General features: G+C 38.4%; 2 protein-coding genes across 13 annotated transcripts in view; one reads left to right on the top strand and one right to left on the bottom strand.

Moving 5' to 3' along the window:
• The window catches only part of fam49a (family with sequence similarity 49 member A), a 26,392-nt gene extending 7,260 nt beyond the window's left edge, over positions 1 to 19,132 (top strand). For 2 of the 5 annotated variants that reach the window (XM_077586965.1, XM_077586966.1), the window contains exons 2-12: positions 8,743 to 8,795; positions 12,215 to 12,294; positions 14,179 to 14,300; positions 14,913 to 15,018; positions 15,094 to 15,230; positions 15,303 to 15,380; positions 15,757 to 15,873; positions 15,951 to 16,030; positions 17,143 to 17,269; positions 17,340 to 17,410; positions 17,546 to 19,132. In XM_077586965.1, coding sequence (XP_077443091.1) covers positions 12,225 to 12,294; positions 14,179 to 14,300; positions 14,913 to 15,018; positions 15,094 to 15,230; positions 15,303 to 15,380; positions 15,757 to 15,873; positions 15,951 to 16,030; positions 17,143 to 17,269; positions 17,340 to 17,410; positions 17,546 to 17,609 — 972 coding nt within the window. In that variant the 5' untranslated portion in view covers positions 8,743 to 8,795; positions 12,215 to 12,224 and the 3' untranslated portion in view covers positions 17,610 to 19,132. Of the gene's footprint in view, positions 1 to 8,742; positions 8,796 to 8,819; positions 8,972 to 12,214; positions 12,295 to 12,509; positions 12,590 to 14,178; positions 14,301 to 14,912; positions 15,019 to 15,093; positions 15,231 to 15,302; positions 15,381 to 15,756; positions 15,874 to 15,950; positions 16,031 to 17,142; positions 17,270 to 17,339; positions 17,411 to 17,545 lie in introns of those variants that run through there. The other 3 variants (XM_077586964.1, XM_077586963.1, XM_077586962.1) reach the window with 3 other exon arrangements.
• On the bottom strand, positions 18,995 to 26,123 carry fbxo16 (F-box protein 16). 8 transcript variants are annotated; one of them, XM_077586955.1, is made up of 11 exons: positions 25,175 to 26,123; positions 24,785 to 25,070; positions 24,310 to 24,429; positions 23,858 to 23,965; positions 22,868 to 22,903; positions 22,576 to 22,782; positions 22,332 to 22,502; positions 22,059 to 22,267; positions 21,823 to 21,931; positions 20,947 to 21,193; positions 18,995 to 19,371 (listed from the first exon to the last, which is right to left on the bottom strand). In XM_077586955.1, exons 4-11 carry the CDS (start codon positions 23,963 to 23,965, stop codon positions 19,307 to 19,309), a joined length of 1,152 nt encoding a protein of 383 aa, XP_077443081.1. In that variant the 5' UTR covers positions 24,310 to 24,429; positions 24,785 to 25,070; positions 25,175 to 26,123; the 3' UTR covers positions 18,995 to 19,306. The 8 variants fall into 8 exon arrangements, with proteins under 8 accessions (XP_077443081.1, XP_077443083.1, XP_077443079.1 ...); XM_077586957.1 differs by having other exon boundaries at positions 24,785 to 24,898; XM_077586953.1 differs by having other exon boundaries at positions 24,785 to 25,306; positions 26,009 to 26,088.

Here is a 26,123-nt window from a genome sequence, read left to right as displayed (position 1 = left end):
TGAACGTTGCACAAAGTTTGCAAATCAATTGAATGATGCCATACAGTGCTACCGCATCATTTATGATGAAAAAAAGAAAACTGCAATCGTCATTAGATAGCTTATTTCGGTCAGTTTCTAGTAAATCTCTCTCTCTCTAATGTATGTATACAGTACTGTATGTATTCTCTCCATTTTATTAAATGTTTTTTTCAGTACAAACCAATGCGTGTTACTTATACAAGCCTTAAACATACAAATGCACTTATATAAACCTTCAATATACTTATATAGGCCTTAAACATAAATTATAATACAAAATATAGCACTGAATCAACTTACAAACAAATTCAACTTATGAACAATCGCTCGGAACCTAACTCGTTCGTAAGTAGGGGAGCGTCTGTAATTAAAAAGATGTCAGCAACGACTGAAAGATTAATTGATTTTACCTTGAAATCGTGAGTTTGGGCATCACAATATTAAAATCACCAAAGCCACGATTTTATTTAATGAAATTTACTTTGCTTGACTGATCCAGGATGATTCATTTCTTCCCTTTTAACAGAAAGTATTGAAGTTTCCCCTTTAACAGAAAGTATTGAAGTTTCCCTTTTAACAGAAAGTATTGAGGTTTCCCTTTTTAACAATAACAGTTTGAAAATCCTTACATTATCGCAGTAGCTATGTGAGAGACGTAATATCCCTTTTATTTGTTTTACATCGCTAGGGTCTCTGTTTGATGCAGTTGGTCACTGAACAAAAAAAACATCTAGATGTATTTCTACACGATTTATGAGCAGTAGATGGCTAGAATAGGGCAAACGTTAAAACAAGCTTGCTAAAAATATTTTTCCAGTTAAAGTTCATCTTAATTTCCATTTTTAAATATGTATAGCAGTAAACACTGCTTTTTAAACCAATTTCTACAAACTGATCATGACTTTATACCACCAGAGTGTCTTTGCATCATTAGACAGCTCATTTAGCTTATTTAGTGTTGTACTTATGTAAGTACTTATGTAAGGTTCATCCATTTTACTATTTTGAGGCTGGTGGTTGGTTTTTGTGATATTTAGTGACACCTTAACCATTTGAACGATGCCTACCTTCTAAAAAACACAAAATATCCAACGAAAGAATGTTTGATGGCATAATTGATATTTTACAACAAATAACGATGGGCCAACAATGTCACTTTTTTGGCACACTGTCAATTGTTGGCTGCATTGAGGTAGGTCCCAGTTGTTCCACCTGTTTTTCAACATTTTCACAGCTGGCAAAGCGTTTTAGACTCTGTCTGAATAGATTTTTGGTATTCAGCCACTTTCCCACTGACCACAGCAGGTGCATCTATTACTGTTTTATTGATGAAGAAACTGAATCAAAGATCTGCAATGTTGGAATGTTTTATCCACAGTCAAATATTTTTACTAATGTTTTTTTTAACTGAGAAATTAGAGCAATACAAGAAGTTAATTTGCCATTTTGGTATAAAACAAGAATTGACCCAGGCTGTTGGGACTTGGGTGATTAATGTTGATGATGGATTTAGATTAAAATCCATGTAAATTGCACTTTTTTAAGTTGATTTATATACTGCAGATTATTTGAGGGTTTGTTGCTGTAAGCCACTCTCCTACGCTAATGTTAGAATAGCATTAAAAGCAAACCGGGGTGGAAAAGTGTTTTAGAGACACAATTTTCCAAGTTTTAGATTATTTCACACACTTAACACTTGCATTGCCAGTGACAATTATATAGACATCAACTCCATCTAAATCAGGGGTCTCAAAGCCAGTTTGGTTGGCGGGCCACATTCATGGTGACCAGATCTCATGTGGGCCGGACCATTTTAGATATAATATTTAGATTTTTTTATAAATGGGTTTTTATAAATCTAAAACAATGTTTATTTTAGATTTTTTTATATATATTTTTAGATTTTACAAAATGATTTTTGAACTAAAAACACAGAAAAAAATGATTAAAAAATTACAATTATTGATTTAAAAGGGGGAAAATCAGGAAATTTAATACACATCTATACTCTTCATTTTAATTTGATCCTAAAACTGAAAGTCGGCACTCATGATTTACTTTCCCAGGCCACACAAAATGATGCGGCGGGCCAGATTTGGCCCCCGGGTCCGCCACTTTGACAACAGTGATCTAAATTGTAACGCCTGTCTTTGAGTGATCATGTTTTAATGCCATTGATGACGTTGAACGTTCTGTCCAGTCAAACTAGATTGGACGTCTCTCCTCATCAATGGCAGCCACTGAGTTAATAAGAACTCCAATTTTACATTATCATTCAAAGACTAACTTCACTCAAACCTGTCTTTAAAAGAAATGCTCACATTTGAGTCGTAGGTTTTGTAGCTCTCAATTACAGACTGGCATACATTGACCTCATACATGCTCCACTCACACACCAGACATCATTCCCTTTGTGTCTGCTGCAGTCCTGTTGTCAGGCACGGCTTGGTAGAACAGGAGTTGCATTGAGAAGACGAGTTGGTGGAATTTTTACGCTGCAATGGTTGCTAGTAGTCAGAGACCCACTCTGCCTCCTCCTCTTCAAATACCAAACACCTCCTTTACTTTCCCACTTGCCTCATGGCCTGGGTTCGTTTTTCCCTCTCTATTGTTTTCCTGAATATTTCTTGCCGGGGTCTCCACAGTCACTTTCACCTCGTGACACATTACAGTGTTCAAGAATATGGGCTTACCATACCTGTCAACCCCGGGCCAAAGTTTCCCTTTTGAAAACATTACTTATTAGATTATACACTACATTGAAGTTTAGAGGGGTGTGTGTTTCACTTTAACGTTCCTTTTTTTAGGTCATAATTTTTAAAATTACATTTTAACACAATATTTAATGTGATCACAGCACAGCGTTAGTGATATTGTGAAATACTAAAGTTAAAATGGATTTCCTATGTATCCACAAAATGTAATATTGTATATTTACCAGTAAGAATCATTTGTAAAACCAAATATTCATAACATTGCAGTTGTAGAATCTGGAAACATAGTGAATGTGTGGTATGTTTTTTTCACATGCTGTGCCTAAACGCATCCAATGCCTGACTGGAGAAAGAGAGGAAGGGGTCGATGGGTTGTTTAGACTTGTTTTGTTTTCATTTTATTGGCTACTGCTATGGCTTGCTGTTGTCCTTGTAGACACTACAATATATTTTTTTGGGGTGTTTCCTCGCATTGTTTTTTGTTTTTGCTGTCCACCGTATCTGTTAAAAAATCCTGTATGAGATATGGGGAATCATTCAAGTATACAGGTATGTTTTACAAAGGCAACACCATGTATACTGTAAGAAACTTTGGATGTATTAACATACAAGAATAGTGCCTTCAAAAGGACATCCTTCAAGAGTGTGACTAGCAGAGCAAAACACTTTGATCCTGTTTTGGTGTGTGAATTTGTCGGCACGGGGAAATGATAAAGAGTCAGTAGTAGAGTAAAGAGAAATAACGCTGCTTTGTGATGTTGCAAGTCAGGTTTCCACCTTCTCGCTCTCACTACAGCTCACGCTCCACCCCTCCAACCCATGCCTGCCTATATTAGGGCAAAATGCAAACAACCTCCTGGCAAGCTGGAGCTCAACCCCCAACACACTGTTAAATTTGTTCCAGTGTAGGGAACCCAAGAGAGACACTGCTCCTCTAACCCAATTTGAAAGGTTAATTTCCCTGCCCAGGAAAAAAAAAAACCTTGGCCATCAAAAAAAAAAAACATGAAAGCATAGACCCAAGGTCAGTCAGTGATTTGGACGAATCGGATAAGTAAAAATGTGAAGCATGAATGTATGTAATGTTTTTATTATAGAGACCATTAGGCAAAGGTAGTGTTGCAGAGTAACCATTTTTGACTTACTATATTGCTTGAGTGTGTTCTGCTTTCGTTTCATGCATAATTTCTGGGGCTGTGTTGTAATCCAGTTGTAATTTTAGCAGGTCAACACCTTTTCAAGCAACAAAAACAAGACATATGAACATTAATGGTTTATGACATTGCTGGCCTGTTTCCTGGAACCGGTTTAAAACCCCATGAGGTGTGACCAATCCATCAGCCAATCATAAGCTGTTGTCATGCAGTATACAGACATGACTCTTTCCAGTTGTTGTCACATAAAGGCACGTGCCCATGCTTTTACTACTACTCTACTCATGGGACCGCAACAGTCTTCCAGCCTATTGAATCTTTACTTAATTGACCCCTACCTGACCCTGGGTGAATGAAGAATACGACTCCTAATGAGCCACAAGGGCCCCCCTTCATCCAAACATCAGCCCACACATTTGTCTTGCTCACACTAACATTTGGTTCTCTTGCTCCAGTAGGAGACTGATGTCGTCTTGCACCAAAAGCATTATTTGTGCAAAAGATCCTCTCGCGTGACCCCAGGCTGTGCAAAATTTGGAAGGTCCTTGGCGGATTTGATGCTCAATCATGTAAATAATTGATTTCTTTGTTCAAACCTGAACATCTGCTGACAGAACAGGCTGTCACGCTATGTGACAGTTGTTCCCAAGACCTGAAAATTACCACTGAGCCCAAGGGCTAATTTTATTTTTAATATACCGTAGTGTCATTTCATGCGAACCCAAATTCAAATTAGACATCCGAAATACTTCTCATTCTCATCGCACGAAATAATGGTAAACTACTTTGAAATAATATACCATATTCCATTATCTTTTTAACCTTCATGTATCCATTTTCTTTTTACCTTTAAGTGTATATTTTTAGGTTTGTGTAATTCATCATTTTAATAGAGATGGCAGACTTTCCTCCTTTTTTGACAAAAAAAATACTTTTAAAAAATCAGTTTTTCCCCAGATGGAGCAAATATAACCCTTCATAGGTAGTTGATAGAGCAGTTCTGGAGTGACCTTTTTAAGTACAAGTCAAAATGGTCAACCCTATTTAGTGTATAAATCCGTCAATTTAAGGTGAGACTGAGCTAATTTAATAAATAGAGAATTTTGTCTTCAGCAACAGAATCTACATCTAGCATTATTTATGTACTACTCATTTAAATTAAACTCTTAGGTACTGTATCAGTGCTGGAAGCTCCTTAGTTATGAGTGAGCAGGGTGCATTGTCTGCGAATGAAGCATGTTCCTAGATACTCTCATTTTTGTAATATGTCACAGGAATTAGTGTGTGCGAGGTTGCAACTAACTTGAAGGCGGAGGTCATCATGACCAGACCAGAAGTGCTTGGTTTGCTGCAAGTAGTTTATGTACTGCCTGATAGTGAAGTTGACTTTAACCCAACATGCCTCACAGCTCTGCTTGTAATTTTTGTCCTCTTCATAGCACATTCCATAACGTTCAATTGTTTGTTGAGTACCTATACTTAGTAATAGGGTGTGGTTCATCCACTTCATTTATTTAATCAATGTTTAACTATAGGTTTTGTTTGATGTACTGTGAGTAATTTATGTGTCATGTTTAGTACTCTGCCCAATGTTGCTGAATTCTACAATTTGGTAGTGATTGTCCACTATCGTTTTCTTAAGTGACGTGCAGACAATTTATAACTGCTTCACAAATAATTTGCGGAAATTTAATAATTTCAGTCTGGCTCAGTCCTTATCCACTATGTTGTATATTCGCTGGAGTCTGAAAATCACATCAAGGAAGAACAAATCAATACCCTGTAATCTGCTGTTGTCTAGCAGAGGAGAGAGGAAAGCTATGATCTTGAGTTTGTGGCCTGCATCACAGAGGACAGGAAATGGGACACATGCTCCATAGTATGAGTTTCTTGAATGCGCTTTAGTTTGAATTTCATTCCATGTTCTAGCTACAATTGCTATTACAAAATTATCTTGCCATAATTATGAGCCATTGTAGTTTTTACATTAATGAATCATAGCATTACATTACATTTCTTAGTTCATGCCACGCCTTTGAACAAGGTTTTTTTTTGGGTTCAGCCAATTAATGTATGCAGTGTGGGATTTAAACACCACCTTTTTACTTGGTAGGGGGAGTGTTAATCAAATCTTTTTATCAGCCAAGTGGAGGAATGATTGATATTTCTCTGTTCTGCCAATAATCATTCCTAGTTAAATTCAAATATTAAATATTTAATTTCGATTCTGTCCACTACTAATTAATGAGCACAGGCAAGAAAAAAATGACCAACTATAATAGTTTGAAAAACAATATTATGGGCCTTCTCAATTCAAAATGTCTTGCAAACTTAATAAATGGCATCCAAGGCTGTACAAAAATATATATAAAAAGTTTCCTTTTACAATGGCTCATCCACTAGCAATGAATAAATATACTGATATATCTGTGTCTGTATTTGTGTTATTGAATGAATCCTGGGGAGAACAGATGGTGCTTGAGTATTTTGTTGTCATATCCAGGGAAGGAGAATTATTCATTTTAGAAGGGAGAGAGCTCTGAAGGTGTGGGGCTGTGGCACTAAAGTCTTTGTCACCAAGAAAATACAACTTACTGATTGAATAAGTACAGTCATAATAATAATAATAATAATAATAATAATAATAATAATAATCGGACATAGGCTTTGTCATCATCATTGACTCGACAAAAGCCTAATTGTCATCATACCCAGAAACTGCGTATGACGAAATTGGTGGTGCTTCTCCATAAGGTGTGTTTTCCCGGTAAAAGACCCAAATAAGTGAAAATAATTTCAGACTCGTAATTTGGCATTCTGCCGTGATGGATACATCGCATCACCCCCCCGAACGGATCACTTACCTCTCACTGTCTTTCACTTACCTTCAGTCAGCCAGTAGAAGGCAGATCACCGCCCAACGTCTTTTCATGTTACCTGTTACCTCACCCCAAAGTTATTACACATTTGAAGGGATTGTGTGTCGTGTTACCGCAAGATTAGAGTCCTGATGGATGTGGGAAAAAAACTATCCTTAAGCCTATTTGTCCGTACTTTGTGAGACCTATAGCGTTTGCCAGAGGGCAGCAGCTGGAACAGATTGTGACCTGGGTGGTATGGGTCCCCAATGATGTTCCTGGCTCTGCTGAGGTAACGAGGGCTGGCAATGTCTTCCAGTGAGGGCAGAGAGCAGCCGATGATCTTCTGGGCAGTGTTAATCACTCTCTGCATGGCCTTTGTGTCTGCTGCCATGCTTCCAGCGTACCACACTGTGATGCAGTATGCCAGTATGGTCTCCACAGTGGCTCTATAGAAGGTTACCAGAAGCTTAGTGTCCAAGTTGTTCCTCCTAAGTACCCTGAGGAAATGGAGTCGTTTCTGGGCCTTCTTCACTACTGCCGTGGTGTTTGTAGACCAGGAGAGCTTATCCGTGACGTGGACCCCCAGGAATTTTTAAGAACTGGACCCTGTCTGTCATAGGAAAGCCCCTCACAACACAGCTCATGTGAGAGACTGGGAATATTCTCTGATGGAACCCTCAACCAGGTGAAGCCATTAACTGTCTTTTTATTCTTGTGTTAACAGCGGCTTTACTGTTACTATTGAAGCCAAGTTTTCGTAGACTAGAAAATACCCCAACAAGAAAATCACATTTTTATATCATGCCAGTGCTCTCTGAAGTACTAATTCTGCTAGAATATCTGTGAGTTTAGCTGTTGACTGATATTGTCATATGCCTCACCCAAGTCTTGCTGAATAAACTATTTGCCTCAATAAACCACACTTAAAAAATTCCATATTTTTATTTTATGCTGCCAACATTTTATGTGGATTTCCCATTGTGCCTAGTTCCAGCACCTGCTGGGAAAACTGGCAGAGCAGATAGCAGCTGTTCTTACTTTCTTCGAAAATGACATTTTGTAGATGGGGAGTTCAATCAACTGTCTTTTTGCAGGCAACGCATGTTTGTGTGAATTAAGTGGCAATGCAGTAAATGTAAAAGGGGGAAAGAATGTCTCGTCGCGAGGGTGGAAACAGGAAGGAGAGTCTGTCTGCAGACAGAGCTGAGCTGCAGTGAAAGTACAGAAGTGAGCACAATTTTAGGAAGTAAATGGCGCTTAATCTTGCGTGAGTGCTCAAGCCCGGGTGACCACATTTTGGCAAGTCTAACAAATTATGTTTAGATGTTTGAGTGCCAAGCGTGGCATGCAGGTGACATCCATTCAAGTGTGAGATAGCAGGGAGCTCCTACATGCCATCGTGCCCTTGTAAGGAGCACATCTACTATCCCTATGGACTATCCATTCTTCCATCTGACTGCAGCATTCCTCCACTTTTCCACTTGTTCTTTTGCTTCAGGTTTCCCAAAGGGCCAGCAGGGTCAGAATATTCAATTGAGAACTATTTCCTGGAACATATGACAAGGCTATTTCTTGGGTCACCACCATCAATTAATGCTGGCGATTTGGTCACAAAATTTATCTTGTTACTGTTCTCGCCCTTGAGGAGTCTGATTTCATTCCAGTGACCATTAGCAGCCTGACCATTGATATTTGATCCTCCATTGAACATAAACTAGATATCGGTTTAATATGCTCTATTTTGGATGCAATGGTATCCATTTCAGGTTTCAATAATGCAGTAATGTGTGTGCACGTGTTGTTCTCTGCCCAAATGCTTCTATGAGTCAGGAAAAAAAGGGAAGTGTGTTAATGCGGAAAGTTGATAGCGTACCCACACTCACCATTGACTGTAGCCGGGTAGATGCACCGTTAAACACCCTGTGTGATTTGTTGGGTTTTTTTTCCAGTATCATTTGCTCTCAGACTGCATTGATTTCTCTTTTGTTTCAGAGAAGACAACGCGAATGATATCGACAGCAACCTGAGGTCCTGCGCCAGACTAGGTAAAACACACAAGCAATATAGATCAAACACTGTACAGCTACTTTAAGATTCAGCAAACAGGTCAGCAGAATTCTGCAACTTCCTCTGTCATCTGTTCTGGAGTTCTAGATCTAGTAACAACTAAAGACTTGGTCCCTATTTGGATGTTAAGGGTTAATAAGGTAGAGGATTACAGGTATACCTTTTTCCTGTTTACTTTGAACGGCTATTAGTTTACCCATTTAAATGCAAAACGTTTTTCGTGCCCATTTGTGAATTCCTCATTGTAAACAACCCCCACGTTAACCTGTCACTTAACTGTCATGTTCTATTGCACAGGTGTCAAAGTGGCGGCCTGGGGGCCAAATCTGGCACGCCGCATCATTTTGTGTGGCCTGGGAAAGTAAATCATGAGTGCCGACTTTCTGTTTTACGATCAAATTAAAATGAAGAGTATAGATGTATATTAAATTTCCTGATTTTCCCCCTTTTAAATCAATAACTCTAATTTTTTAATCATTTTTTTCTGTTTTTAGTTCAAAAATCATTTTGTAAAATCTAAAAACATGTAAAAAATATTTTCTTTTTTCCACTTTAATATGGAACATAATGATTAAAAGAGATTTTCCCTTACTAAGAAAAAAAGCTCAAATAAACATTGTTTTAGATCTATAAAAAAAACGAATATTCAGGGCTTTTGATCCAGTTCTTTTAATCCATTTATATATAAAAAATCTAAATATTATATCTAAAATGGTCCGGCCCACGTGAAATCAAGTTGACGTCAAAGCGGCCCGCGAACCAACCCGAGTCTGACACCCTTGTTCTATTGCTAGTTGGATGATGAACTTCAGTTGTGGTGGCAGAACTTGTGTGTAGATTGAAATGTCTGTTTTTGATGTTCGAGTGCATCTTTCAAGTAACTATGATGCAGTTACACACACAATTACGGTATATTGATCATTTTCATGCAATTTGATAAGGGTAAAGGTAAACAAGCCACCCGATGGTGCAGTGGTTGTTTCGCCTGACTTGTTTTGGGTCGATTCCCACTCGGTGGCAGTGTGACATTGAATGCGAATGGTTGTCTCTCTGTATGTGTCATACAGCTGACCGCAGCAGACTAGGGTGGACAATATATAAATGAATAATATTTTTCTCTTAACTTTTGCTGAACAATCCTTAGTATCCTGAAAAGACAATCAATAAGCTCTCATTCACCTAGACAGCTATGCTTCTACCTCCTCTTTCACCATCATTTACGCCTCAGTCGGCTGATGCAACTAAGTGAATCCACTGTTCCGAATGGGTTTGGTTGTTAAACGCTCTAAGACCTATTTAGTGCTTGTCATAACTAAAAACCCAAAGTCACTCACCATTTAAAATGACAGCATGTTTTGGCGACCAAATAATAATGTCTTTATTTTAGTTTTTACTATTTTGGGCCTTTTAAGCAAATAATTTTTGTCTGAAATGTCCCCAAGTGCGAACCGCTACTGTCGAGCTCTGTCAAATTGCTTCAACACAGCACAAATACAGCACAATTTCTTCAGATTGATTTCGTGGTTCAGGAACCTTTGATTTCTCCAATACTATTGACACTGCTTTTTTGTGAAATAGTAAAACTATTTTCACATCAAACATTGAAATCCCTAAGTTAATGCACAAACATACTTTTGAAGTATAAGTGTCTTCTACCTCCTGGGGGTTGTTATGTTTAATTATAATGTTTAGGAAGCGACATAATCACATTCCAACAGGGTAAAAAAAGTTTCTTTTTGGATCATAGGTACAATTTAAAAAATTGTCAGTGTGACCTGTTTGGCAGCCAGCTAAATTCGTAGTGGGAAAAGACCAAGTTGTACCTGAGGGGAGTTAAAATAGTGTCTGACCCATAATGAAGGGAAGTGAAGCATGTTGTAGCTTCAGGCTGTAGAGATTAGTTGGAAGACTTCCACTTTGACGCCATTTCGTCCCTCTTTTACTGAAACTGAAAATTGAATCTTCTCTGCCCCCTTCTGGCGTTAAATTAGTTGATTTATCTGTAGTAATCTAAGGCTCAAATTAAAAAGCAATAATGTAGAAAGAGTCCGCAGAATCAAGTTTCTCTTTTTTTAATGTGTCTTATGTGTGGATGTATGAAATGTGCATCTTGATGAATGAATAGCATAATTGACTATAGCTGTGGCTTGCTGGAGGCTTCACAGAGATATGTAGTGTGATCATCATGTGCACACTGTAAGCACACTGTGTCTTTTGTTGTTACTTCACACTATCATTTGATTCTGGCGAGTTGCATCTTTGTGGTCGTGAAGAAAGACTCACTCTCTATAGAAGCTGCTAAATGTGCAGTTTCATCTCAGTTTGATAGACTGTATGTCCATTTTCCTCTATTCTAGTTACTCAATTGACAGTTACTCGATTGACATTTTGATTATGACTCAACCCACTCATGAATGTCCGGTGTGGAATGCATTTCAAATTCTGACGTGGTTCCTACTTTTATCCATGTGACGCTTTACTGTTTATATGACATGCCCTCTTTTCCTGTAAATGTGGCCTCATGTAATGCTGGGGATAGTCCCATGAAATTGCTGCCTATTTACTGAACTTTTGGTTGCAATAAAATATTTATAGAGAAATTTCCAATGACGTCGGTTTCCCATTTGCTTGGCTTTGTTTATGAATGCACTAATGGGGAGAGACGGATTCATGATCAAGGTAATTTAATCTAGACAAGGGATCTAAAACATCGCTGGCGGGTCGCAGTGTCGTTATGGTTTTCTTTGGAGAGCTATTAAGCTTACTAAAGCTGCCCTGATGAATCAACTACCATATTTTCACGACTATAAGGTGCACTTAAGTCTTAAATTTTCTCCAAAATAGACAGGGCACCTTATAATCCAGTGTGTTTTATATATGGGGAAAAATGTCATTCATTGAGGGTGCGCCTTGTAATGCGGTGCGCCTTATAGTCGTGAAAATACGGTAATGGAAAATCTAACTGATTCACTGACCACTGTTTTGATAGTTCATGAATGGATTGGTGACATTGTTCGTCCAAAATTCTTTTTTCCCTTTTTTCAGAGCTTTTTAATAGCAAAAATTCTCTTAATTTAATTTTTGTGTTTATTTATTTAGAATTTTTAAAATTATTTTGGGGAGGGGACTGAAGAAATTTGCTGAATACGGGATGAAATAAAGTTCTAACCTAACCTAACCCAAGATATTCTCTTTGCAATAAATCACTTGCATTTGATGTATATTTGTTACCTAATCTACCTGTTGTGGTGGATGAAGTTGCTCTCTTACATCAACATGGTCTATTTTAAGTTATTAAATGTATTGGTGGATTATACCGCCAGCCCCATGAACCATTTTCATAGGTACAGCCTGCATTCATTTGTTTTATGTGTTTTACCACTATTTTGCTCATTAGGTTTGCTGGAATGGGTAACCTGCTAAAAGTCCTTACAAGGGAAATAGAGAACTATCCACACTTTTTCCTGGACTTTGAAAGTAAGTCTGGCAGAGGAATGGGAAAAAAACTGCCATAAGTTGCAAAGAGGAGATATTTCCTTTCTGTTTGCAGGTTTTCTTTGTACTTTCTTTCGCATCAATGTGAAACTGCTCTCTCAACTCCAATCCTTTGTGTCTCGCTACTCAAGAAACTTTTTAACATCCCTTGTACTTCCTTTTGCTTCCTCTCCTTGTCTGTTTTCCCTCTCTTGCAGAATCCAAATGGGGAATCTGTTAAAAGTACTCACTTGTACTGAGCTTGAACAGGGACCAAACTTTTTCCTTGACTTTGAAAGTGAGAATTGCTTGTCTTTCTACTGGGCCTTATTCTTTTTTCCCCCCAACTTTCTTTTTAACTATTGAGAGATCAAGGGTCAGCATATTGTACTTCAGATTGAGCGACCATTGTCCTTTTTATCTTTTTGCCTTTGTTGCCATGATAGATTTCAGTATACTTGCCAAAATACATTTAGGTATGCCAAATTGACTAAGAATGGAGTTGACCCTTGACCTAAGTAGTAGTGACTTTAACTCTTTTGTGCATGCCTGCTTTGTTGCTTTAGCAAGCAAAATGTGTGTGTAATCTTTACAGTATATAGGATACTATTATTGCCGATATGCCAATTGTTTATTGAATAGGATTTTGCGTTGGTTGTTGCCATGAACAAACTATGACATAACTGAAAGACACTTATTAGATAAATGTATCTTAATGCCCATACACATTTGTCCAATAGCTATTTTTAGCAAAAATTAAATTTCTTTCTAAATTAAAGACAAGTATGAAACAATACAAGTTGACAACTGTGCTTTTGACTCCCTCTAAAGTTGCCTTAAAAATATATATATATATTTTTTTTTAAGTCCACATGAATGCCATTTGAAAGAACAAAACTCTTAATTCCTAGTCATAAATTGCTCACTTAAGTTTGTTTTTATAAACATTCAATAATCACTTCCAAAATGTAGCAGTATAATCTAAACAATGTTGTCTGTAATGTCACCATGTCCACAAGATTTAGATCTTTGTATAAAAACAAATAAACCACATGTATGACATGTACAGAACTGTGAAATGTTCACTCCAATCTCTCAACTTGTACCGACTTGTTTGCATTGAGCAATCAACTTACTTTTTGAATACCATAGCTCTGGAAACTAGAAGGTGCACAATCATCTCGTTTCAAAGACAAATAAATAGTTTGCCAATAATATTTCCATTATAAATGTTAGGACAAACTTTGTATTATTTAGGTCCAAAGAGTCTGTGTCTACCCATTCAAGAGAAAATGACGGTATAAAGGGAAGGGTTGTGAAACCTAAAACAAGACGCCAGACATAGTTTAAATGTCAATGATGTACTCTATTTACAGCAGCTAGTTTGGATGTCTGTGGTTATGACAGTCCAAGATTTAAAATGACATAAACGATTACTGCTATAAATTACATCATTCTTGCTCACAATATTCCCTAAAGTCTTAGGCAAATCATGTTTATAGGATGTACTGTAAACTCACCAGCCACAACATTGGTTAACGCTTTGTATTTAAAAATATGCTCAATAAGGAATGTATTTCGATATGAGTGACTTTTAGTTACAAGGGTCTAGTATAGTTAATATTAAATGAAATGAAATCAAGAGGTACTGGCTCTTACAAATACAGCCGTCTAGTCGGGCTAAAAGACAGAGGTTCTATTTATATTTAAAGTCGCTTTTAGAAATGCTGAAAATTCAGTCTCAAACTCTCTCTTTTTATGTTTGTCTTTTATGGAGTCAAGTATGAATATAACTTTTAATGCAAACAAAAGAAATTGTAATAAGAAGTCAGTGTTGGTACATATTGCCCAGATTTACATGTTTGCTTTGTGAATATTTCTATGTAGATGCACAGCCCACAGATGGAGAGTGTGAAGTGTGGAACCAGGTGAATGCCGTCCTACAAGATTCTGAAAGCATCTTGTTGGGTCTACAGGCATACAAGGGAGCTGGTCAGGAGATCAGAGATGTGAGGAGAACTGTTAACACGAATCCCAAATGGGTTCACCATCAAATTTCTTTTTCTACCCTTAGAAGTCCATTAATTTTGATAGGACAATATATATTGAAACTGCATACCTGTTAACCTCTGCCGATAACTGCCGTACGAGTCGTACGGTGTTTGTAAGGTTTTTTTGGGGTTTGTAAGGGGAATCATAATCATTTATAAGGGCAGTTATCGGCAGAGGTTGACAGGTATGAAACTGTAAGCCTCAATAACGTTATGGGTGAGAGTTTTATCACGAGATTTAATAGTGCACTGGTAAAAACTCTAGTTTCATGTAGCATGATTTACATTTTTATTCTTGAACCCGAACTGACCCTTAATGTTCACTCCTGAAGTACACTTTTGTGGGTCCGCTCATGATAGACATGTCTACCACATTTTGTATATTATAGTGAAATTCATTTAAGAAAATTAAGTGTCCAGTAGACACATGATAACAGCATTGTTAGTGGAATATAGATTTGGTTAACAGTACATAATAATTAAGAACACCTATGACTCCAATTCTTGGTCTTACGTTTTATTAATTCATTGATTGATTGAATAATTGATTCTATGGTGTGTTCTCTTTAGGCAATTCAAAATCCAAGCGATTTCATGCTTCAGGAGCGAGCCTGGAACTCTGTGTGCCCTCTGGTCATCAAACTCAAAAAGTTTTACAGTTTCTCTCTAAGACTTGGTGTGTGGAAATGTCACAATATTTTGTGTGTGTGTGTGCAATAACCAACTTTTGACTTTGTGTATTTGTATGCAGAGGAAGCACTACAGAGTTTGTTGGAGTCTCTGACCTGTCCACCTTATACACCCACCCAGCATCTGGAAAAGGAGCAGGCGCTAGCCAAACAGTTTGCAGAAATCCTGCACTTCACTCTACGTTTCGATGAGCTCAAGGTGACAATGCTTCATCCTCACATCTTAATGTATGATTTTATCTTTAACATTTTCACTTATTGCTGACCTCAGATGAGGATTCCCGCCATCCAGAACGACTTCAGCTACTACAGAAGAACTATTAGTCGAAACCGGATAAACAACATGAATGTAAGGTGTTCTAAACATAAATAATAATTGTTTTATGAATTTAGGTCCATTCACAGCCTGATGGATGCATAAGAATTCTTAAAATGTTAATTGGCATGATTACTGTGCTGCTCTAATTGTGCACTCAGTGATCAACGTAGCACACCTTACCTAAGAATAACATTATATCATTCAAAAATTGGGTCTCTTAACCAACAAACTGCATAAAACTTGTAGCAAATTCTATGTGTTGTCATTGTTACACCATAATTGAGCACAGCAGTTCCTCCTCTGTTTTGTCTTCAAACCAATGAAGAAAAGATTAAGTCCTTTTTTTAACTACAGATCAATTCATGAATATTTATTTATGACTGATTTTGATTTTGTGATTTCACAGTTGGATATTGAAAGTGAAGTAAATAACGAGATGGCAAATAGGATGTCTCTGTTTTATGCTGAAGCCACCCCAATGCTAAAAACACTCAGCAATGCAACAACAAACTTTGTGACTGAGGTAAGATAGCCTTCCTTGCAAAATGCTATATGTCAATGTTGATATTTCCAATTTCTATTTTGATTGTATCTTTGTAGAACAATACTCTTCCACTGGAAAACACAACAGACTGTCTGAGCACCATGGCCAGTGTCTGTAAAGTAATGTTGGAGACACCGTGAGTTCAGACTACTAAAGATTCTGTACTGTATGCGTGATTCTTTTTTTATATTATATTTCCCACAGTTGATGTGTACCGATAGTTTAGTGTAATTGTACCATCTAGCAAATGAAGAGTATAGATGTATATTAAGTTTCCTGATTTTCCCCCTTTTAAATCAATAATTGTATTTTTTAATCATTTTTTTCTGTTTTTTTAGTTCAAAAATCATTTTGTAAAATCTAAAAATAAATTTAAAAAGCTAGAATAAACATTGTTTCTAGATTTATAAAAAACGGAATATTCAGAGCTTTTAATCCAGGTCTTTTAATCCATTTATTTAAAAAAAAAATCTAAATATTATATCTAAAATGGTCCGGGCCACATGAAATCCAGTTGACGTTAATGCGACCCGCGAACCAACCCGAGTCTGACACCCTTGGTCTAAGACAAATAACTCATTCATTCACCTTTTAATACCGTGCATCCTCAAAAGGGTTGCTGGAGCCTAACTCCGCTGACTTCGGGCGAAAGGCAGACTACACCCTAGACTGGTCGCCAGTTAATCGTAGGGCACACAGAGAGACAAATGACCATACGCACTCACAATCATACCGCCACCAGCGGGAATTAGGGCCGTGGTTGCCCACACCAAAATCAGGCGAGTGAACCTCTACAGTCTACACCATTAGGTGGCTAAGACAAAGAACTGATCTCATCTATAATCCTTATAAAGCGTAATTTATGGGTGTGTGAGTGTGTGTGTGTGTGTGTGTGTGTGTGTGTGTGTGTGTATGTGTATGTTAAGATTCTCTCGCTACATTTGTCCAAACCGTGCAACGTAGAGAGTTGAATTTTTTTATGGTGGCCAGAAACGGCTGTCGGATCCCTTGCTTGTAATATTGCTATTGGTGAGGGCAGGTCACAGAATCGAAACCACAACAACATAAATCATTTCGTCTTTTAAAATGGCAACAATTCGGCTAACAGTGTTAAAAGTATTTCCAAAAGACGTAATGAATAATTGAAGTGCAAATATTACATTACACTCCTTTTAATGTTGTGATTAAAATTGTCCGAGTGTGGAGAATTTTTAGACTAAAACCTTAAGAAGTAATCTTTGTTTTCAGGGAATATACAAGTCGTTTCAGCAGCGAGGACACGCTCCTATTTTGCATGAGGGTTATGGTCGGCGTCATCATTCTCTATGACCATGTTCACCCGAATGGTGCCTTTAACAAGTCCTCCAAGATCGATGTAAGTCCCGCACGTGGAACGCCTGCACACATTATGTAATGCTGCTCTCACATGACTATCGTCTTGCTAGATGAAGGGCTGCATTAAAGTTCTCAGGGATCAACCTGCTGACAACGTAGAAGGCCTGCTAAATGCCCTCAAGTACGTCCTCCCTGCGTTTTGTACACAGTAATTTTGATACTGTTTCCACATATATTTACAGACTACTCTATGTTTTAGAAATATTTTTTTCACACACTACAAATTTACAACTTTGTATTTTTTCTTCTTCTTCAGATTCACAACTAAACACCTGAACGATGAGTCCACTCCCAAAAATATCAGGACGATGCTCCAGTAAAGTTTTTCTTTTTCTTTAATTAAAAATTGGTTGAGGATCAATGGTCTGACCTCAAATAAGATGTATATGTTTACATTATTTAACAGACCTGTTAATACTTTGCATAGTCGTTCTCAAAGCTGAGTGCACACGCTACTCTACGAAAACAAGATTTCAGACTTCTACTATTAACAGCTGGGATAGCATTTCTCATTCTTGTCAGCCTTATATAATCGAGACTCCAAATGTTCTTTCATGCTTCCTTGTATGCACACAAAAAAAATACAATATTGACAATTCTTACATGCACAGGATGAGCTCAATCAATGACTCGTTTAGGGCTAAAAGATGAAGCAAGTGAAGGACAGACTGCTTAAGTATATCATCCCAGGTAATTCAACCCCCACCCCATCCTGTCTACATGTGGATGTGAATCTACTGTGAATATAAAACTGCACATGGCATGTGCTTGAGAGATTGGACATAAATCACACAATCAATCAATTATGTATGCATTTCTGCTTTCTGTCATCCCTTTGATGTAATCTGGTTTATTTAGTTTGGTTCAACAGCGAGGCCCAAAATCCCCAAAATCTTTGTTAAAAATATTTAACTAAATCCTTCAAAATATCTATTTTGATAATTCATTTTTGTCTTATTTCAATCTTGCTGACAGTTTTTAATGAATTCTATCTTTGCCTAGTTTTTGTGTGAGGGAGTGAGGCAAAATGTAAATTATTAACTAGATTTTTTTTTTATATATGAATTTTAAATCTGCTCCCATCATCATTTTATTGCCTTAAAAGTATTTTGAGCTACTGTACCTGTTCTAATCATCTTAAAATGGATCTGCTGTGTTAAATGTCAGGTTAATGGCAAACTCATTGATCATGCATAGCTGCATATTTTGCTGATGTTGTGACTTTGCCTTATCAATAACAATTATTGCTCAGCCTTCTTATTCTGCTAACATTGCACCCAGAAACTCCTCAAAACAGATTGGACAATCGCATAATTGAAGACCGTTGGACCTATTGTTAAATTACATGACTTTGAATTACTTCCCATTTAATTTCCGCACACTAGTTCCTGTAATTACCTAGTGTTTGATATAACTTGATTACCATCATGAAGCTTCAAACAATGGCTTTTAAAGAGTAAGTATTGTAAAACAACCCTATTACTTTTGACTCAGGTTTCTGATCTGGTTAAATTAATTGAGAAGCCATTATACAATCTCATTATTATTTTGGTCACCATTTTATTTTATGCGTATGTGCACATGAACCAAACTTGGGATTTGAAGTAGCGTGTTCATCTATGTAAGAACAAGATGGACATTTGCTGCCTTGATCATGTGACACAAGACATTCTAGCAAGCCCTAGTCGTGCTACTGTATTTAAATGCAGGGCTTGGTCAGAACATTTTTTTGTTTTTGTTGTAAAATCATTTGTGAACTTGCTTTTATATAAATTGCTACATTTTTTTATTGCATTGCTGCGTGGGTTGTGTGAATTGGATAATAAAGGTGGTACATTTCTTATTCGGCATAATTTCTCATGATTGACTGCACTGCAAAAGAGACATGGAACATTCTTTTATTTTAAGGAATAGTGTAATTTGCATTTTCAGTTTTATCACAATTGTCTAAATAAATTAAATACGTCTACAAATTTAACTGTGGCTTCCTTAGTTTCCCTCCAGGTGGCGTTTTGGTTCAGTCCTTGTATTGTGTCAGTGACAAAGGAAGAGTCCAAGGCTGAAACTCAAACAGAGGAACACCTAAAAGAGAGTCACATTGGTAGGGAGTGAATTTCTAAGGGGTACAAAAGAATTCTTTCTTTTTTAAGCACGTTCTTGTCTTTTCATTTAGCTGGGTGACACCACCCTGTTGCTACTGTTAATCATTGTCATACAACCTATGGGCAAAAAAAAACATGGGGACACCAGGCATCTTTTAATGAATTATTTCCGCATGGATCTCGAGTAAAAGTGGAGGACACTGGTTTCAAAAATCTTGAAAACAAGCCTTCAAGTCCCAGATTTTATTTTTGTTAAGCAATGATAGGCCTCACAGCTCTGAGACTACTTAGAATTCCTTTCTGTGTGAAATTTGCTCCTCCAATTCTCCCCCTGCCTGCATGGTTTTTTTTCCAGGTACTCCGGTTTCCTCCCACATCCCCGAAACATGCATAGTAGGTTGATTGAAAACTCAAAATCACCCATATGTATGAGCGTGTGGGTGGTTGTTAGTTTTCGTGTGCCCTGTGATTGACTGGCAACCTGCTTGTTGTCCTCCGGGATAGGCTCCAGCACCCGTGCGACCCTTGTGAGGATAAGCGGTATGGAAAATTAATGTTTATTAAGTGCAGGAATAATATAGTGAAGAGTAAAAAAACAACTTTCATTTTAATGTATTTTTTTCGGTATTTTAAATAAGTTTTAGGGTATACTCCAGAGTAAGTACTTTTTAAACATTATTTTCAAGCATTTATCTCAAGAGGTAAATTTACTCAGAAATTAATGTTTGGATGCAAAGAATGAAGATATTAGCTGATCTAAACATTGAAGTGTTGGATGTAAAATGTCCTCCAATTCCTGACTGACTGAGGTATATTTGTTGGGATTGATATTCAATCCTGCTGCCTTTGTCAGCAGTCACATGACTTACATCATCAATAATGTAAACTCCACCACTTAAGATCTGAACGTCTTCAACAAAAGCCCATTTTACTCCGTTTCAAATACATTCTATATGCATTGCTTAGAACACGTGTCAAAGTGGCGGCCCGGGGGTCAAATCTGGCCCGCTGCATCATTTTGTGTGGCCCGGGAAAGTAAATCATGAGTGCCGACTTTCTGTTTTAGGATCAAATTAAAATGAAGAGTATAGATGTATATTAAGGTTCCTGATTTTCCCCCTATTAAATCAATAATTGTAATTTTTTAATCATTTTTTTTCTGTGTTTTTAGTTTAAAAATTGTTTTGTAAAATCTAAAAATATATTTAAAAAAAGCTAAAATAAACATTGTTTAGATCTATAAAAAACTGAATATTCAGGGCTTTTAATCCATTTATTAAAAAAAAATCTAAATATATCTAAAATGGTGAACGTGAAATCAAGTTGACGTTAAAGCGGCCCGCGAACCAACCCGAGTCTGACACCCCTGGCTTAGAACATCATGTCCTAAATTTAATAAACCTGACTGTAGTTATTACTAACGCCCATATCCTGGGAAAAAAAAATGTTTATTACTGAGGCCCTAGGATCACAATTCATGGATCGCCATTGATTTCTTACCATGTGTTTGCATCATATCTAGCTTAAAGGAGAGAGACTCTTCAGGATAACTTACTGGGAATGCTCCTATTTGATCGCTGGGATGCCCTCAGTGCCTCCATGCTCAGCCTGGGTACCGCTGTCCTCACTGGACCCGGACGCTTGCCAGCATTCCACTGGGCCTGCCGCAGTACAATCCCACCTTCCTCTTTGGTGGCAGGGTAGCTGCGAATTTGAGATGCCCAGCGAGGCCGAAGCTGGGGGGATTCATGAAGAGTAGGAGGAAGCGAATGCTGGTGGCTACTGTTTGAAGTCAGGAACATCTATAGAAAAATGAAGTAAAAAATCTAATCTGTTACCTTTTTTAAAATAGTTATTTTCGTGACCGGACGTTTCGTCGAAAGACGTTTGGTCCCCGGACGTTTGGTCGACCGGACGTTTGGTCGAACGGACGTTTGGTCGAACGGACGTTTGGTCGCTGGGTTCGCTCGCTGTCAAATTATGACAGAGTTTACTGTTGATATTTTGATATGATATATTAAACGCTCTCTCTCATGATTATAATTTTGAGAGCTGGTTTCAACAGTAACAACCCGGCGACCAAACGTCCGTTCTACCAAACGTCCGGTCGACCAAACGTCTGGGGACCAAACGTCGGGGGACCAAACGTCTTTCGACGAAACGTCCGAGTACCGTTATTGCATGTCAATTGCCTTTCAAGGATATTTCACCCCAACCTAAAATGTTCAACCTGCAGTGTCCTTTCACCTTCTCCCAAAACATAAGCATAAATTGCATCACCACCTGTCACCTCCCTGTGTGAGCCCCTCATTAACATGTACCCCTGTGTAAAAAGCTGCTCCATAATGCATGAAGTCTGCTGGTGGAGGATCTATAAGATTTGGGGGTCACAGTGGGATCATTGTTGTGGTGAGAATAAAGCACGGTTTACCAGTGATTTAACTTTACGCAGTTTGTAGCTGGTCTCGGACAACGTTTTCTGTCCCATTTCGTCTGGCTTCTCCTTTTTATTGAGGGTAGTTGATTGGCTCTTCATGTGCCTGGAGAAACAATACTAGTTTTTGAATGAAATACACTTGTAAAAATTGATTATTATATCTTTTGGGTGAGGGAAATTGATTGATAAATGACTTAAAATACTGCTCTTTTTTCTGCAAACTGCCTTACACTGGATCTGAATTGTCCAGGTAATTGAAGCGGATGATGTCCTTGGGATGTTTATCAGAGTCTCTCCAAGGTGGGTGGGCAGGTGGATGCTTGTCCCTTTTCAGTTTGCTCCTGGACACCCCTCCAAGACCCTCACTGAGGGAGACCCCAAGTGACACGTCTTCTTGTCCATTGCTGACTCTTGCTACATCTGGAAGAGTTATCTGCTGCTGTAACAGATGAGACAAAAATGCTAAATATATCATTTTAAATAGCTTTTTTCCCCTTCCAGACCTTGACACTTGATGCAGTGAGCAGCATCTCCTGTACGGTGATGACATAGTGTCTCTTCCACACTCCTTGTTCAAAAACTGAAGGGGAGAAGCTCATGAACCAGCCAAGACGGAGACACTTTGCCATCCACAACTGGTCCAGTTCCACCATGCTTTTCCAGTGCCAGCTCACCTAACCTCACACGATTAAGTCAATTCATCACATCAAGCCTTCTGTCGTGACTGGTGTGCTGGTTCCTTCTTACCCGGGCACAACGGCAGAGGCTCCGCGGGTCCAGGAAGGAGAAAATATAGAGGCAGATGGCTCTCGGTAGCTGGCACGTGAAGTCGGCAGCCTGCAAGGGGAGCTGTCTACTCACACAGACGTCGACATGGCGGAGCTGTTCCTTGGAGCATCTCTTGACGAAATCGTGCAACACCATCTTCCTCTGCCTGTCAGACCACCTGTCAAACTGACGAGCACATGAAAAGCCAGCAAATGAAAAGACCCCGGCGGAGTATGAGCACAATGCAGACACTTGACGCTTTGAAATGTACCCATTTTGTCAGAAGACTGCGTCTCTCTTCAAAAACCTGAAAGAAAAATGAAGACAATGGTGAAAACAAAGGGTTTTTTTGTTTTGTTTGAACTGATATTTGTTAGTTGTACTTGCAAGTGTGTCAGGTATGAGACTGATAATCATGTAGAAATGTAAGGAATTGAATGGATGATTAGTATTAATCTCTATTGATAGTCCACGTTCAAATTTCATATTGTGAGATATTAAATCGAGGTTATCGATTGTCTTGATTCAAATCTGCAGCTAAAATTGGGGAGAACCGGGCTGGTTGTAACAAAGGTTAGTTGTCATACTTGCTCATGGGTGTCCAAACTATTCCACAAAGGTCTGCAGTGGGTGCACAGACAGTTTAACCAATGGGGTTTGTTCTGAAACCAACAGCTCCTGATGGCAATCAATAGATTACACTTTTAAGACACCAGAATGGTGAAAATGTATTTTAGATGAAGTGAAATTGACCGTTAGTATTTACTTGGCTCAACAGCTTTCACACTTTTTTTTTTATTCCGCTGAAAAATAAAGTTAATTGACTATACCGATCCGACCAATTCATATGTATGAAACCTACGCTTTTGGGAAAATGTTTTAACACTATATTAGATCTCCACGCATCATCTTATGCTTGAACCTTTGAAAACCATCTTTTCAGATGTTTACTCCTGTGATGGACTGTTTTTGGTATAAATTATAATTAGTTTTTGTGTGAATGAAGAATTAAAATGGAAGCCGTCTCAAATATAATTTGGGGTCAATAAAGCGCATCTTTACAAGGTCAAAGATGTCATTGCCACAACTTATATGTACCGTATTTTCACAACTATAAGGCGCAATTAAAAGTCTTAAATTTTCTCCAAAATAGACAGGGCGCCTTATAATCCAGTGTGCTTTAGATATGGGAAAAAAAATAAAATGTGTCATTCATTGAGGGTGCGCCTTATAGTTGTGAAAATACGGTACCTGTTCTGACCTTGCTGTTGGAAAGGGAGTGGTTGAGAGGCGTCCAGGCACTCATCCTAGTCTGCAATTTGGCAGGACTTGCAGGAGACCTTGGCGCTTGTGGCATCTTATTGTTCATCTGAAGACCAAATAATAACATGTTCAAAGAAACACATGCATTTGTTTTATCCTCATTCCCACATGTGACGCAGCCCTATGTTTCCCATCGTGAGATATCTGTGAATCAGAGACAAACACCGCTGTCCTAGCAGTGTCAAAACATGCTTCCTGTTAAGCCCGTATCTTGTTTTCAGTCATTGTCACCTGCTGCACACATTCCCATTGTTTTTAAACGGAACATTCCAACCCCTGCTAGATCTTGTATGTAAACATTCTGCTCTCATGCACACCAATGTGTTAAGAGTATTTTCTTGCTCTCGCATACACGTGACCACATACACGTCACTTAGTGATTTAACTCACCTACACTTGAAGCAAACGGGGGAAGAAATCCACATCCAAACCCACTTTTATTTGGTTCCACTTCTTTTGACGGCTTGAATGTCCATCTCTCCTTTCCTCCTGTGCGTAGTTTACATGTTCCTATAGTAACAGTGACAGTGGTTTCTGTACACAGACATGCTGCCAGACCTTGTCACACACCGAGGGGGTGCTACAAAGCAAATCACAGTGGGGTACGTGCACTGTGCACGGTGCAGGCGTCCTTTACTCTAATGATGACAAATGTTGTGCAGAAGGCCTGGCGCAAAGGCACTACAGTAAACACTGACAGTGCCAAACATGTGTCAAAGCTTTTGTATACAATTAACTTACATGTTATCAGGAAATGGCAAAAATGCATTAATTTCACACATAATTTACTAGTAAAAATGGCACCTATAAAGAATATTTATTTCATTTGGGGTGGCCCGGTGGAAAAAGTGGTTATTGCGTCTACCTCACAGTTCTAGGGTCAAGGGTTTGAACCCAGGTCAGTCCTCACTGTGTGGAGTTTCCATGGCATGTTCTCCAAGGGCTTGCATGGATTTTCTCCGGGTACTCCGGTTTCCTCCTAGATCCCAAAAAACATGCAGGGGTAGGCTGGTTGAACACTCTAAATTGCCCCTAAGTATGAGTGTAAATCGATGCCTGTCTTCTCGTGCCCTGCAATTGGCTGGCCACCAATTCAGCAGTGGCGGTCCGTGCATTTTCTCGTAGCACCTTCATCGTGTAAAATCCACTTCCTAGCAGCATTTAATGATTAAATACAAATACTGGAGCTTTTCAGATATCAGAACTTGGCCCACAATTGAAATATTATTTAGGAATATAGCCATATTTTACTCACCAAAAATCATTTTTAACTGTACACAATATCCATCATCCTTTCTTTCTTCCTTCTGTTACATCGCCATCGAAGCTAATGCTGAAAGTCGAGCCTGTCCTGTCGTATTTCTGGCATAGTCCGTCTTGAAAATGGCTTTAAATCAACACAACAATATATTTGCGTGTGCAGTTCGCTCCAAATACAGTTTGGTAGCTATGGCTAATCACTAGCCAATCATAGTTGGTGAAAGCGATGACGTATCCCTACGCCTGCGACAATGCATTGTGGTGTTGCCAACTCGAAATCTGATTGGTTAAAGCAACAGTCTAATTGATGCTTGTTTAATGCAGCAGAGCCCGCAGAACTGATTGTGAAGGCCATGAGGCAGATTTCTGACCCTGGCAACAAATAATGGCTGAAATGTGATTGGTTAAACACATCTGGAAGCAGTGCAACCAGGGGGGAAAGCAATGAAAGGAAGCTAACAGACAATTTGGAATTATTTAATAAGTATTGATGGCCTAAATATAATACATGATTCAGATATTTCTTAGGCCAGCAGAGCAGGCCTTGAAGGCCCTGACGGCCCGCCACTGTGCAGGGGACACCCTGAATTGAATTCAGGGTGTCCCCTGCATCGTGCCCTAAGTCAGCTGGGATAGGCTCCAGCACCCCCCACGAACATTGTGAGGATAAGCGGTTCTGAAAATGAATGAATGAATAATTCTTTTGTTCTTGTTCGTCATTAATTGTAATGGGCTCATCAATTAATAATATTAGGCAATGCTAATGAATTGTATTTATTGGAGTTTTAGTTTAGAAACAAACAAATAAATGTTTAAATGGAATCCTCACTCAAAAGCTGAGCGCGTGCTCGTGTCCGGATAGGCAATCACGCGCAAGAAGGACAGAAAACCTGCCGGGAAGAAAGAGACGCGGTTCTGTCAAGTTAGCGAGGACACGAAGCAGA

The sequence above is a fragment of the Stigmatopora argus genome, chromosome 19 (assembly GCF_051989625.1).
Source record: "Stigmatopora argus isolate UIUO_Sarg chromosome 19, RoL_Sarg_1.0, whole genome shotgun sequence".
Taxonomy (NCBI): Eukaryota; Metazoa; Chordata; class Actinopteri; order Syngnathiformes; family Syngnathidae; genus Stigmatopora; species Stigmatopora argus.
The sequence above is the reverse complement of the archived record's forward strand: the minus strand, read 5'-3'. Positions and strand labels throughout refer to the sequence as shown.